Genomic DNA, 14832 nt, shown 5'->3' on the forward strand with positions numbered 1-14832 from the left:
ATTTAACCATCAGTGAACAGTAGTGGATTTAACCATCAGTGAACAGTAGTGGATTTAACCATCAGTGAAAAGTAGTGGATTTAACCATCAGTGAACAGTAGTGGATTTAACCATCAGTGAACAGCAGTGGATTTAACCATCAGTGAACAGTAGTGGATTTAACCATCAGTGAACAGTAGTTCTATTTGATCAGTGAACAGTAGTGGATTTAACCATCAGTGAACAGTAGTGGATTTAACCATCAGTGAACAGCAGTGGATTTAACCATCAGTGAACAGTAGTGGATTTAACCATCAGTGAACAGTAGTGGATTTAACCATCATTGAACAGCAGTGGATTTAACCATCAGTGAACAGTAGTTCTATTTAACCATCAGTGAACAGCAGTGGATTTAACCATCAGTGAACAGTAGTGGATTTTACCATCAGTGAACAGTAGTTCTATTTAACCATCAGTGAACAGCAGTGGATTTAACCATCAGTGAACAGTAGTGGATTTACCATCAGTGAACAGTAGTGGATTTAACCATCAGTGAACAGTAGTGGATTTAACCATCAGTGAACAGCAGTGGATTTAACCATCAGTGAACAGTAGTGGATTTAACCATCAGTGAACAGTAGTGGATTTAACCATCATTGAACAGCAGTGGATTTAACCATCAGTGAACAGTAGTGGATTTTACCATCAGTGAACAGTAGTTCTATTTAACCATCAGTGAACAGCAGTGGATTTAACCATCAGTGAACAGTAGTGGATTTAACCATCAGTGAACAGTAGTGGATTTAACCATCAGTGAACAGCAGTGGATTTAACCATCAGTGAACAGTAGTGGATTTAACCATCAGTGAACAGTAGTGGATTTAACCATCAGTGAACAGTAGTGGATTTAACCATCAGTGAACAGCAGTGGATTTAACCATCAGTGAACAGTAGTGGATTTAACCATCAGTGAACAGTAGTGGATTTAACCATCAGTGAACAGTAGTGGATTTAACCATCAGTGAACAGTAGTGGATTTAACCATCAGTGCCTGCTCAGAGATATTACATTAGTTGAGTGCCGGATGTGGATATACAGGTTGTTCTTAGGGCCGACCAAACAGTAGTATTCTACCTGACGAACTAACGAGCCTCATGTTAGTCCCAGAGGTAGAACCATAGAACTCCCACCTGGGATGTTACCTGTTACCATAGAAACACACCTCCTCACCAACACAATACTACGGACTGGTAACATAGACTGTAATAACAGACCTACTCACCAACACAATACTACTGACTGGTAACATAGACTGTAATAACAGACCTCCTCACTAACACAATACTACTGACTGGTAACATAGGCTGTAATAACAGACCTACTCACCAACACAATACTACTGACTGGTAACATAGACTGTAATAACAGACCTACTCAACAACACAATACTACTGACTGGTAACATAGACTGTAATAACAGACCTACTCACCAACACAATACTACTGACTGGTAACAGACCTGTTACAAAACTGATGTAACCAATTTGATAAAAAAAGCTTAATGCCAACTCAACACAATAGAAATGCTGGCTTATTGTCAATAATAAAATACTATATTTAAAGAATGTTCATCAAAACTAATCGAAACAATTTTTTTAAATAAAAAAAAATGACTTCAATATTTCCACTTGATGTGATTTTCTACTCCGAGTCACCGCCATGTGAAGAGAGACCTGCATTGTCGTTCTGGTTGACTGTGCTGATGAAGTGATTCAATACGGAAGAACTGTTCACAACAAACTATAAACAAGAGGGTTGATCTGTTATTAAGAACAAAACAGAAGTAAATAGGGGATATATATGAAATAACTGTAATCTTCCTACTCCTCAACTGCATGTTGTTTGGTAGCTAAACGCCACACCATTCACCTGTAAACACAAACAACAAATAAAACCGACTTACACACCCAGGCAAACACCTCTGAATTCGGTCTCAGTCTAATAACAGGGTGTGTAACCTGTAAGCAGTCATTATGTCAACCTCCACACTCTCTCCACTCCGATTCGTTTTTTTTTATATGCAAGGCTTTTATAATGAAGGTAAAAATCAAAGCTTACCTGAGTAAAGGTTTGTCGCCGTGTCAGTCAGTCTGGTCGGTAGGTGTGTTAGCGTTGTGTCGCTTCCTCCGTCTGTCTCCGTGGAGATGTACTGATACCTGAGACGCAGGTCAACCAGTAAGCTGCTGTGTTTCCTCAGACACAAGATGATGTTGTGAAAGAACGAGGGTGTGTATCATCTCTAGTTATAAGGGCCTGAGGCATATTACTGCTCTATAGGTGTGTGTGTGTCTCTCTGTGTGTGTGTGTGTGTCTCTGTGTGTGTGTGTGTGTGTCTCTCTCTCTGTGTGTGTGTGTGTGTCTCTCTCTCTCTGTGTGTGTGTGTCTCTCTCACTCTCTCTCTCTGTGTGTGTGTGTGTGTACAGTTGCCCTTTGAATACAGTAACACACTGATCCATGGTTAAATTGACAACGCCCTGTGGCTGTTGTGTCCGGACACCTGAACCCCTAGTTTTACATGTCGTTTTATGTGATATAAAGGGTGTGTGTGTTCCTGGGTGTGTGAGTATGATATTGGTGATGATGGTAAATGTTATTGACAATGATGGTATGTGTTATTGGTGATGATGGTAAATGTTATTGGTGATGATGGAAAATGTTATTTGCGGCAGCGTAGCCTAGTGGTTAGAGCGTTGGACTAGTAACCAAAAGGTTGCAAGATCGAATCCCCGAGCTGACATGGTAAAATCTGTCGTTATGCCCCTGAACAAGGCAGTTAACCCACTGTTCCTAGGCCGTCATTGTAAATAAGAATTTGTTCTTAACTGACTTGCCTAGTAAAATAAAAATACATTAAAAACAATATTATAATAAAAAATTGGTGATGATGGTAAATGGTTTTGATTATATCAGTGTTTGTGGTGATGACGGTAAATGGAATTGGTGATGATGGTAAATGGTATTGGTTATATCAGTGTTTGTGGTGATGACGGTAAATGGTATTGATTATATCAGTGTTTGTGGTGATGACGGTAAATGGTATTGATTATATCAGTGTTTGTGGTGATGACGGTAAATGGTATTGGTTATATCATGATGATATAGATCAACAAAACCAATAAAGATGTCCCAGGGAGATCAAGGTGGGTCTGGATGGGAAATTCCTGTCACACAGGAAGTGTGTCTGTGCTTCAAATGATGAATCAAGACAAACCAGTTAAAGTTGATTGTGTGTGTGTGTGTGTGAGATATAATACCAGTTGTTCCTCTATAGGCCGCCACAGAAAAATACTTTTGTTTATTTTAATAATGTAGATGTATAGATGTATGCTCACTACCAATACGCTTGTTTACACTGAGCTGCACTGGGGTCAGAAAGCAGTCATGGATACATCAAGACACTGAGCTGCACTGGGGTCAGAAAGCAGTCATGGTTACATCAAGACACTGTGGAGCCAGCGCGAGATATAGGTCTGAAAACGTACCTCAATGCAGGGATGGGATATTCCACTTGTCCTCCAAATTTTACCTATACACACTGCGCCCATCGAAAAGATTGAAGTACTGCTAGTTTTCCAGGGAAAAATGCCCCTTTTTCGTCCTCATGCTAGCTATTAGTTGCCACCGCAGCCATTTTGGAATGACAGTGTCAATGAAGGCTGCTGTGGCTCCTGCTAGCTAGCATGAGCACGAAAGGGGCAGTTTTCTGGGAAAACCAGCAGTATTTCAATCTTCTCGATGGAGCAGTGTGGATAAAGGTAAAATGTGGAGTACAATGGCATATCCCACCCTGCATTGAGGTTTGTTTTCTGACCCATATCGAGCGCAGGCTCCACAGTGTCTTATTAATGCAACCATGATTGTATTCCGCCTCCAGTGCAGCGCAGTGTAAACAAGCGTAAAGGTAGGGCTGGTGTCTTCTGGCAGGGTGAATACTGAATATACACCCATTGGCGACAGCAGCACTGTCTCTGCATGGCTTTCCCTCTGTCCCCTGGCAAGGAATGTTACAGATGAGTGTGTACCACCATTTTCTAGGAAACCGTTGGTGGAGGTGCGGCGTCATACCTGCAACCAATCAGAGCACACAAAAACATTTATTCAAACGGACCAATAAAAAAAGAATACATTTCACATGACTACCTTGGTTACTAAAATAAGGGTTCCTTCAGCCTGTTACAACAGTCGTCAATCAACTATGTTACAATTATAATTGTTCACACCCACAGCGAACCTCTCAGGGTAAGATATTCTAGTGATGGGAAACCGAGGCTTTCTGAAGCCATCGGGGCTTTCACCGAATTGTGCCTTAATAAGATTGTTCATTACGCTGAGCTTTAACACAATCCACATTAGTGACATCTGCTGGTCATCAATGAAAAGCAGTGTTTATTTGCGTTTTTCCACACTATTTATCAAATCTCCACAGCGCAGAGTCTTCGTTAGTCGCGAGTCTTCTTAGGCAACTACAATCAGTTACCATTGCAGGTTCGCACTTTCCATCCTGTTTCCCTTTTTTGCTGCCAAAAACTGAATCGAGGCCATTATTTAAGATGCTTTAGACAGAAGCTTATACTATAGTCAATGAAGCGAAATTGTTTAAACAACAATGTGCAGAAAGTGTGGCGTCATAAAACTATTTTCTAAATAATATACCTTCGTTCGGATCCGACCACCCTTTGTGTTCTGGGAATCAATAGTCCCATCATTAGGGTTTTCACACTGCGCTTTTATCGGTGAGCGGACTTTTATTTTGAACAGAGCAAACCAGGAAGTGGTGTGATGACGTCATTTGATTGCATGTGTAGAGAGCCGGGTACAGTTGACAGTCAACTTCAAAAACGATTAAATCAACAACGCAAATCGATCCTAAACAGCAAACGTCGGTAGAATGAATTTGTAAGAGCAATGTCAAGATGCCGGTTTCCCCTCTCCTTGTGGTGCTAACGTTTCCGCGTTCATTAGCTAGCTAGCTGTCTGTAGCGAGGGGAACACATGGATAACTTTGTTTTGTAACTTCGGTAGTTAGCTAATTATTATCATGCTTCTGTCATTGTTTATACATCTCAGCACACCATCCAGATGCCTTCCAATAAAAACGTGTAAGCGGTGTTGCCAATACAGTACAGGAAGGAACGTCCATAAACGCGATACCCCAGTGTTGTTGAAGAACGCATTGACGTTCAGCCGCAGTGGTGGACACGGCGGAAAGCAAAAATACATTAGGTTGAATAGCTCGCAGAAGAGATGTTTTTCATCTGAATGTGACGAGGTTGGTCATCATCATGACCATGGTGAAGTGAGAGTGAGGTTCGCTCCGAGTCCAACAGGTAAAATAATGCAGCGAATTTGGGGGGGGGGGGTGTAGACTGATTGGGATTTGAACCCACGACAGGCTGTTATTAGCTAAACAATCGGTTGAATAATCAGGTGTGTTAGTGCTGGGTTAAAGCCTGTGCAGTGCATATTGCTCTACAACCCTTGGGTTGGTGGTTGGTTTTGAGCCGTGGCTAAAAGGAGTACACTACAGGGAATATGATGCCATTTTTGATTAGGGACGCACTATAACCTGTACATGCTATAACACTACTGTTACAGTGAGGCCACATTACCCAACAGCGTCCTTCCAGGGGCTAGCTGGACTGTTACAGTAGTAGTGATGCCACCTAGCTGGACTGTTACAGTAGCTGGATTGTTACAGCTAGTGATGCCACCTAGCTGGACTGTTACAGTAGTAGTGATGCCACCTAGCTGTACTGTTACAGTAGTAGTGATGCCACCTAGCTGGACTGTTACAGTAGTAGTGATGCCACCTAGCTGGACTGTTACAGTAGTAGTGATGCCACCTAGCTGGACTGTTACAGTAGTAGTGATGCCACCTAGCTGGACTGTTACAGTAGTAGTGATGCCACCTAGCTGGACTGTTACAGTAGCTGGATTGTTACAGCTAGTGTTGCCACCTAGCTGGACTGTTACAGTAGTAGTGATGCTACCTAGCTGGACTGTTACAGTAGTAGTGATGCTACCTAGCTGGACTGTTACAGTAGTAGTGATGCCACCTAGCTGGACTGTTACAGTAGTAGTGATGCTACCTAGCTGGACTGTTACAGTAGTAGTGATGCCTCCTAGCTGGACTGTTACAGTAGTAGTGATGCTACCTAGCTGGACTGTTACAGTAGTAGTGATGCCTCCTAGCTGGACTGTTACAGTAGTAGTGATGCTACCTAGCTGGACTGTTACAGTAGTAGTGATGCCACCTAGCTGGACTGTTACAGTAGTAGTGATGCCACCTAGCTGGACTGTTACAGTAGTAGTGATGCTACCTAGCTGGACTGTTACAGTAGTAGTGATGCCTCCTAGCTGGACTGTTACAGTAGTAGTGATGCCACCTAGCTGGACTGTTACAGTGAGGCCACATTACCCAACAGCGTCCTTCCAGGGGCTAGCTGGACTGTTACAGTAGTAGTGATGCCACCTAGCTGGACTGTTACAGTAGCTGGATTGTTACAGCTAGTGATGCCACCTAGCTGGACTGTTACAGTAGTAGTGATGCTACCTAGCTGGACTGTTACAATAGTAGTGATGCTACCTAGCTGGACTGTTACAGTAGTAGTGATGCCACCTAGCTGGACTGTTACAGTAGTAGTGATGTCACCTAGCTGGACTGTTACAGTAGTAGTGATGCCTCCTAGCTGGACTGTTACATTGATGCCACACTGTAACGCCCTAGTGGCCATTTTGGCTCTGACAAGGCTACTTCCTTATCTAGGGACTATGGTGCCATTTTGGCTCTGACAAGGCTTACTTCCTTATCTAGGGACTATGGTGCCATTTTGGCTCTGACAAGGCTTACTTCCTTATCTAGGGACTATGGTGCCATTTTGGCTCTGACAAGGCTTACTTCCTTATCTAGGGATTATGGTGCCATTTTGGCTCTGACAAGGCTACTTACTTATCTAGGGACTATGGTGCCATTTTGGCTCTGACAAGGCTTACTTCCTTATCCAGGGACGATGGTGCCATTTTGGCTCTGGCAAGGCTTACTTCCTTATCTAGGGACTATGGTGCCATTTTGGCTCTGACAAGGCTTACTTCCTTATCTAGGGACTATGGTGCCATTTTGGCTCTGACAAGGCTTACTTCCTTATCTAGGGATTATGGTGCCATTTTGGCTCTGACAAGGCTACTTACTTATCTAGGGACTATGGTGCCATTTTGGCTCTGACAAGGCTTACTTCCTTATCTAGGGACTATGGTGCCATTTTGGCTCTGACAAGGCTTACTTCCTTATGTAGGGACTATGGTGCCATTTTGGCTCTGAAAAGGCTACTTACTTATCTAGGGACTATGGTGACATTTTGGCTCTGACAAGGCTTACTTCCTTATCTAGGGATTATGGTGCCATTTTGGCTCTGACAAGGCTTACTTCCTTATCTAGGGACTATGGTGCCATTTTGTCTCTGACAAGGCTTACTTCCTAACTATAGTTGACCCATGTCTCTCTAGGTTTCCTACACCTGGGGGGGCTGCGTACACCATGTAGCCTAACTAACTATAATTGACCCGTGTCTCTCTAGGTTTCCTACACCTGGGGGGGCTGCGTACACCATGTAGCCTAACTAACTATAATTGACCCGTGTCTCTCTAGGTTTCCTACACCTGGGGGGGCTGCGTACACCATGTAGACTAACTAACTATAATTGACCCGTGTCTCTCTAGGTTTCCTACACCTGGGGGGGCTGCGTACACCATGTAGCCTAACTAACTATAGTTGACCCGTGTCTCTCTAGGTGTCCTACACCTGGGGGGGCTGCGTACACCATGTAGACTAACTAACTATAATTGACCCGTGTCTCTCTAGGTTTCCTACACCTGGGGGGGCTGCGTACACCATGTAGCCTTACTAACTATAGTTGACCCGTGTCTCTCTAGGTTTCCTACACCTGGGGGGGGGCTGCATACACCAAAGTAGCCTAACTAACTATAATTGACCCGTGTCCCTCTAGGTTTCCTACACCTGGGGGGGCTGCGTACACCATGGAGCCTAACTAACTATAGTTGACCCGTGTCTCTCTAGGTGTCCTACACCTGGGGGGGCTGCGTACACCATGTAGCCTAACTAACTATAATTGACCCGTGTCTCTCTAGGTTTCCTACACCTGGGGGGGCTGCATACACCATGTAGCCTAACTAACTATAGTTGACCCGTGTCTCTCTAGGTTTCCTACACCTGGGGGGGCTGCATACACCATGTAGCCTAACTAACTATAGTTGACCCGTGTCTCTCTAGGTTTCCTACACCTGGGGGGGGGGGGGCTGCATACACCATGTAGCCTAACTAACTATAATTGACCCGTGTCTCTCTAGGTTTCCTACACCTGGGGGGGGGGGGCTGCGTACACCATGTAGCCTTACTAACTATAATTGACCCGTGTCTCTCTAGGTTTCCTACACCTGGGGGGGCTGCGTACACCATGTAGCCTTACTAACTATAGTTGACCCGTGTCTCTCTAGGTACACCATGTAGCCTAACTAACTATAGTTGACCCGTGTCTCTCTAGGTTTCCTACACCTGGGGGGGCTGCGTACACCATGTAGCCTTACTAACTATAGTTGACCCGTGTCTCTCTAGGTACACCATGTAGCCTAACTAACTATAATTGACCCGTGTCTCTCTAGGTTTCCTACACCTGGGGGGGCTGCGTACAGCTCTCTACAACTATATCTATGCTAAGAAGTATGGTGGGAGCTTCATCTTACGTATGGAAGATACAGACCAGAGCAGACTGGTGCCGGGAGCTGCAGAGTCTATAGAGGATATGTTGGAGTGGGCTGGTAGGACAGACTAAATAACACACATACACACACCTACACACAGACCAGAGTAGACTGGTGCCGGGAGTGGCTGAGTCTATAGAGGATATGTTGGAGTGGGCTGGTAGGACAGACTAAATAACACACACATACATACACACACACACACACACACACACACACACAGACCAGAGCAGACTGGTGCCGGGAGTGGCTGAGTCTATAGAGGATATGTTGGAGTGGGCTGGTAGGACAGACTTAATAACACACACATACATACACACACCTACACACACCTACACACAGACCAGAGTAGACTGGTGCCGGGAGCTGCAGAGTCTATAGAGGATATGTTGGAGTGGGCTGGTAGGACAGACTAAATAACACACACATACATACACACACCTACACACAGACCAGAGTAGACTGGTGCCGGGAGCTGCAGAGTCTATAGAGGATATGTTGGAGTGGGCTGGTAGGACAGACTAAATAACACACATACACACACACACACAGACCAGAGCAGACTGGTGCCGGGAGTGGCTGAGTCTATAGAGTTCATGCTGGGGTGGGCTGGTAGGACAGACTAAATAACACACACATATACATACACACACACACACCTACACACAGACCAGAGCAGACTGGTGCCGGAAGTGGCTGAGTCTATAGAGTTCATGCTGGGGTGGGCTGGTAGGAGCAGAGACATATTTAGATATTAAGGAGTTTGCTCAACTTTTACAACGGACGTTGGCACCCGTGAGCGTTCCAATACATTCCAAGTATTTGGAATCTAATTCAGATTCTAGACTTTCAGTTCCAGAGCATTGTTTACATTCTAGAATATGCTGTGGAACTGGTCAATATTGCATTTGCCAATGTAATAATGGGGGCTAACATGAATACCGTCCATCTCCATCCTACCCTCCCCAGGTCTCCCCCCAGACGAGAGTCCCCGTGGAGGAGGCCAGTACGGTCCCTACCTCCAGTCCCAGAGGCTGTCCCTGTACAGCCAGGCTGCTGACTCCCTGCTACAGACAGGGAAGGCCTACCACTGCTTCTGCAGCCAGCAGAGACTAGAATTACTGAAGAGAGAGGCCCTACGCAGCGGACAGACACCGCGGTGTGTTGGCTAAACACACTCATACACACACACACATACTTTTATTTATTTTATTTAACTTTTATTTATTTTATTTAACTTTTATTTAACTAGGCAAGTAATTTCACAAATTCTTATTTACAATGACGGCCTACCCCGGCCAAACCCTAACCCGGACGACGCTGGGCCAATTGTGCGCCGCCCTATGGGACTCCCAATCACGGACGGTTGTGGTACAGCCTGGAATCGAACCACCGTCTGTAGTGACGCCTCTAGCACTGAGATGCAGTGCCCTAGACCGCTGCACCTCCTCGGGAGCCCAACATACACATGCATGGACATGTTAAAATACACATACTCACTCCTTCACACATATAACTGAACATTCCTCTACTGCAGGTATGACAACAGGTGCAGACACCTCCTCGGGAGCCCAACATACAACATGCATGGACATGTTGAAATACACATACTCACTCATTCACACACATAACTGAACATTTCTCTACTGCAGGTATGACAACAGGTGCAGACACCTCCGCCCAGACCAGGTAGAGGAGAAGCTGGATCAGAAGGTCCCCCATGTGATCAGGTTCAGACTGGAGTCTGGAGTAGAATCCTTCAACGACCTGGTCTTCGGATGGAACCGTCATGAGGTGGCCCAGGTAAGCCGGCTGACACGTGAGATAAATAAACACAAGCTGTTCCGGAAAGCAGTGTGCAATTTTTATTTATTTATTCCGACGCCCCTGCAACAATTAACCTCAGATTTGCAAGTGCTTTTCTTATTTCAAAACGCATATAATTGAAACTCTACGCATTGAAACTGAAACTCTCCTTCATCCCAAGTTGAAGGAGACCCGTATTAATCTGACGGGTTCCCCACCTGGCAAATGTAGTAGATGGATAGATAACATATATATATCTACCCATTCCTCTCCCCAAAGGGATATTCAATGTCTGCTTTAAAAACATTTTACACATCTACCAACAGGGGCCCTTCTTTGCGAGGCATTGGACAACCTCCCTGGTCTTTGTGGTTGAATCTGTGTTTTGAAATTCACTAAAATACAGATAATTGTGTGTGTGGGGTACAGAGATGTTAAACACTATTATTGTACACAGATTGAGTCCATGCGACTTATTATGTGACTTGTTAAGCACATTTTTACTCCTGAACTTATTTAGGCTTTCCATTTGACTGAAGACATTTCAGCTTCAAATTGTTTATTAATTTGTTTTTTAAAAATCTAGACATAATCCAACTTTGACATTATGGGGTATTGTGTTTAGGCCAGTGACAAAAATAAATAAATAATAATTTTAAATTCATGCTGTAACACAACAAAATGTGGAAAAGGTCAAAGGGGGTGAATACTTTCTGCACCTGCTGTAGGTAGAAGGAGACCCTGTAGTGATGAAAGCAGATGGTTTCCCCACCTATCACCTGGCTAACGTAGCAGACGTCCACCTGCTGTAGGTAGGAGACCCTGTAGTGATGAAAGCAGATGGTTTCTCCACCTATCACCTGGCTAACGTAGTAGACGTCCACCTGCTGTAGGTAGGAGACCCTGTAGTGATGAAAGCAGATGGTTTCCCCACCTATCACCTGGCTAACGTAGCAGACGTCCACCTGCTGTAGGTAGGAGACCCTGTAGTGATGAAAGCAGATGGTTTCTCCACCTATCACCTGGCTAACGTAGTAGACGTCCACCTGCTGTAGGTAGGAGACCCTGTAGTGATGAAAGCAGATGGTTTCCCCACCTATCACCTGGCTAACGTAGTAGACGTCCACCTGCTGTAGGTAGGAGACCCTGTAGTGATGAAAGCAGATGGTTTCCCCACCTATCACCTGGCTAACGTAGTAGACGTCCACCTGCTGTAGGTAGGAGACCCTGTAGTGATGAAAGCAGATGGTTTCCCCACCTATCACCTGGCTAACGTAGTAGACGTCCACCTGCTGTAGGTAGGAGACCCTGTAGTGATGAAAGCAGATGGTTTCCCCACCTATCACCTGGCTAACGTAGTAGACGTCCACCTGCTGTAGGTAGGAGACCCTGTAGTGATGAAAGCAGAGGGTTTCCCCACCTATCACCTGGCTAACGTAGTAGACGTCCACCTGCTGTAGGTAGAAGGAGACCCTGTAGTGATGAAAGCAGATGGTTTCCCCACCTATCACCTGGCTAACGTAGTAGACGTCCACCTGCTGTAGGTAGGAGACCCTGTAGTGATGAAAGCAGAGGGTTTCCCCACCTATCACCTGGCTAACGTAGTAGACGTCCACCTGCTGTAGGTAGGAGACCCTGTAGTGATGAAAGCAGAGAGTTTCCCCACCTATCACCTGGCTAACGTAGTAGACGTCCACCTGCTGTAGGTAGGAGACCCTGTAGTGATGAAAGCAGAGGGTTTCCCCACCTATCACCTGGCTAACGTAGTAGACGTCCACCTGCTGTAGGTAGGAGACCCTGTAGTGATGAAAGCAGAGGGATTCCCCACCTATCACCTGGCTAACGTAGTAGACGTCCCCCTGTTGTAGGTAGAAGGAGACCCTGTAGTGATGAAAGCAGATGGTTTCCCCACCTATCACCTGGCTAACGTAGTAGACGTCCACCTGCTGTAGGTAGGAGACCCTGTAGTGATGAAAGCAGATGGTTTCCCCACCTATCACCTGGCTAACGTAGTAGACGTCCCCCTGCTGTAGGTAGGAGACCCTGTAGTGATGAAAGCAGATGGTTTCCCCACCTATCACCTGGCTAACGTAGTAGACGTCCACCTGCTGTAGGTAGAAGGAGACCCTGTAGTGATGAAAGCAGATGGTTTCCCCACCTATCACCTGGCTAACGTAGTAGACGTCCCCCTGCTGTAGGTAGAAGGAGACCCTGTAGTGATGAAAGCAGAGGGTTTCCCCACCTATCACCTGGCTAACGTAGTAGACGTCCACCTGCTGTAGGTAGGAGACCCTGTAGTGATGAAAGCAGATGGTTTCCCCACCTATCACCTGGCTAACGTAGTAGACGTCCACCTGCTGTAGGTAGGAGACCCTGTAGTGATGAAAGCAGATGGTTTCCCCACCTATCACCTGGCTAACGTAGTAGACGACCACCTGCTGTAGGTAGGAGACCCTGTAGTGATGAAAGCAGAGGGTTTCCCCACCTATCACCTGGCTAACGTAGTAGACGTCCACCTGCTGTAGGTAGAAGGAGACCCTGTAGTGATGAAAGCAGAGGGTTTCCCCACCTATCACCTGGCTAACGTAGTAGACGTCCACCTGCTGTAGGTAGAAGGAGACCCTGTAGTGATGAAAGCAGACGGTTTCCCCACCTATCACCTGGCTAACGTAGTAGACGTCCACCTGCTGTAGGTAGGAGACCCTGTAGTGATGAAAGCAGATGGTTTCCCCACCTATCACCTGGCTAACGTAGTAGACGTCCACCTGCTGTAGGTAGAAGGAGACCCTGTAGTGATGAAAGCAGAGGGTTTCCCACCTATCACCTGGCTAACGTAGTAGACGTCCACCTGCTGTAGGTAGAAGGAGACCCTGTAGTGATGAAAGCAGATGGTTTCCCCACCTATCACCTGGCTAACGTAGTAGACGTCCACCTGCTGTAGGTAGAAGGAGACCCTGTAGTGATGAAAGCAGATGGTTTCCCCACCTATCACCTGGCTAACGTAGTAGACGTCCACCTGCTGTAGGTAGAAGGAGACCCTGTAGTGATGAAAGCAGATGGTTTCCCCACCTATCACCTGGCTAACGTAGTAGACGTCCACCTGCTGTAGGTAGGAGACCCTGTAGTGATGAAAGCAGATGGTTTCCCCACCTATCACCTGGCTAACGTAGTAGACGTCCCCCTGCTGTAGGTAGGAGACCCTGTAGTGATGAAAGCAGATGGTTTCCCCACCTATCACCTGGCTAACGTAGTAGACGTCCACCTGCTGTAGGTAGAAGGAGACCCTGTAGTGATGAAAGCAGATGGTTTCCCCACCTATCACCTGGCTAACGTAGTAGACGTCCCCCTGCTGTAGGTAGAAGGAGACCCTGTAGTGATGAAAGCAGATGGTTTCCCCACCTATCACCTGGCTAACGTAGTAGACGACCCCCTGCTGTAGGTAGAAGGAGACCCTGTAGTGATGAAAGCAGAGGGTTTCCCCACCTATCACCTGGTTAACGTAGTAGACGTCCACCTGCTGTAGGTAGGAGACCCTGTAGTGATGAAAGCAGATGGTTTCCCCACCTATCACCTGGCTAACGTAGTAGACGACCCCCTGCTGTAGGTAGAAGGAGACCCTGTAGTGATGAAAGCAGAGGGTTTCCCCACCTATCACCTGGCTAACGTAGCAGACGTCCCCCTGCTGTAGGTAGAAGGAGACCCTGTAGTGATGAAAGCAGATGGTTTCCCCACCTATCACCTGGCTAACGTAGTAGACGACCACCTGATGAAGGTCAGCCACGTCCTGAGAGGATCAGAGTGGCTCATCTCTACCTCCAAACACCTGCTGCTGTACAGGTACACACACACACCTACCTCCAAACACCTGCTGCTGTACAGGTACACACACACACCTACCTCCAAACACCTGCTGCTGTACAGGTACACACACACACCTACCTCCAAACACCTGCTGCTGTACAGGTACACACACACACACCTACCTCCAAACACCTGCTGCTGTACAGGTACACACACACACCTACCTCCAAACACCTGCTGCTGTACAGGTACACACACCGGTGGGATTCCCACTAGGCACACCCATACAAAATCAATATCAGAAGCAATGTACTATAAGCAATGTAGAAAAAGGTAGGTTGCTTTGTGTTATGTTATTGTTATTCCAGGGCTCTGGGCTGGAAGCCCCTGGTTATGTTATTGTTATTCCAG

General features: G+C 46.0%; 2 protein-coding genes across 3 annotated transcripts in view; one reads left to right on the forward strand and one right to left on the reverse strand.

Annotated features, from left to right (window-relative positions):
• Positions 1 to 2223, reverse strand: part of mslnb (mesothelin b) — a gene marked incomplete in the record, with an annotated part of 183184 nt that extends 180961 nt beyond the window's left edge. Inside the window, 1 exon segment of the mRNA XM_071354003.1 lies at positions 2098 to 2223.
• A 2608-nt stretch (positions 2224 to 4831) lies between these two features.
• The window catches only part of ears2 (glutamyl-tRNA synthetase 2, mitochondrial), a 28119-nt gene continuing 18118 nt past the window's right edge, over positions 4832 to 14832 (forward strand). The window contains exons 1-5 of one of the 2 annotated variants that reach the window (XM_071354290.1): positions 4832 to 5366; positions 8716 to 8871; positions 9784 to 9973; positions 10467 to 10617; positions 14309 to 14457. In XM_071354290.1, the coding sequence (XP_071210391.1) occupies positions 5078 to 5366; positions 8716 to 8871; positions 9784 to 9973; positions 10467 to 10617; positions 14309 to 14457 (935 nt within the window). In that variant the 5' untranslated portion in view covers positions 4832 to 5077. The remainder of the gene's footprint in view (positions 5367 to 8715; positions 8872 to 9783; positions 9974 to 10466; positions 10618 to 14308; positions 14458 to 14832) is intronic. The other variant, XM_071354291.1, reaches the window with a different exon arrangement.

The sequence above is a fragment of the Salvelinus alpinus genome, chromosome 2 (assembly GCF_045679555.1).
Source record: "Salvelinus alpinus chromosome 2, SLU_Salpinus.1, whole genome shotgun sequence".
Classification (NCBI taxonomy): Eukaryota; Metazoa; Chordata; class Actinopteri; order Salmoniformes; family Salmonidae; genus Salvelinus; species Salvelinus alpinus.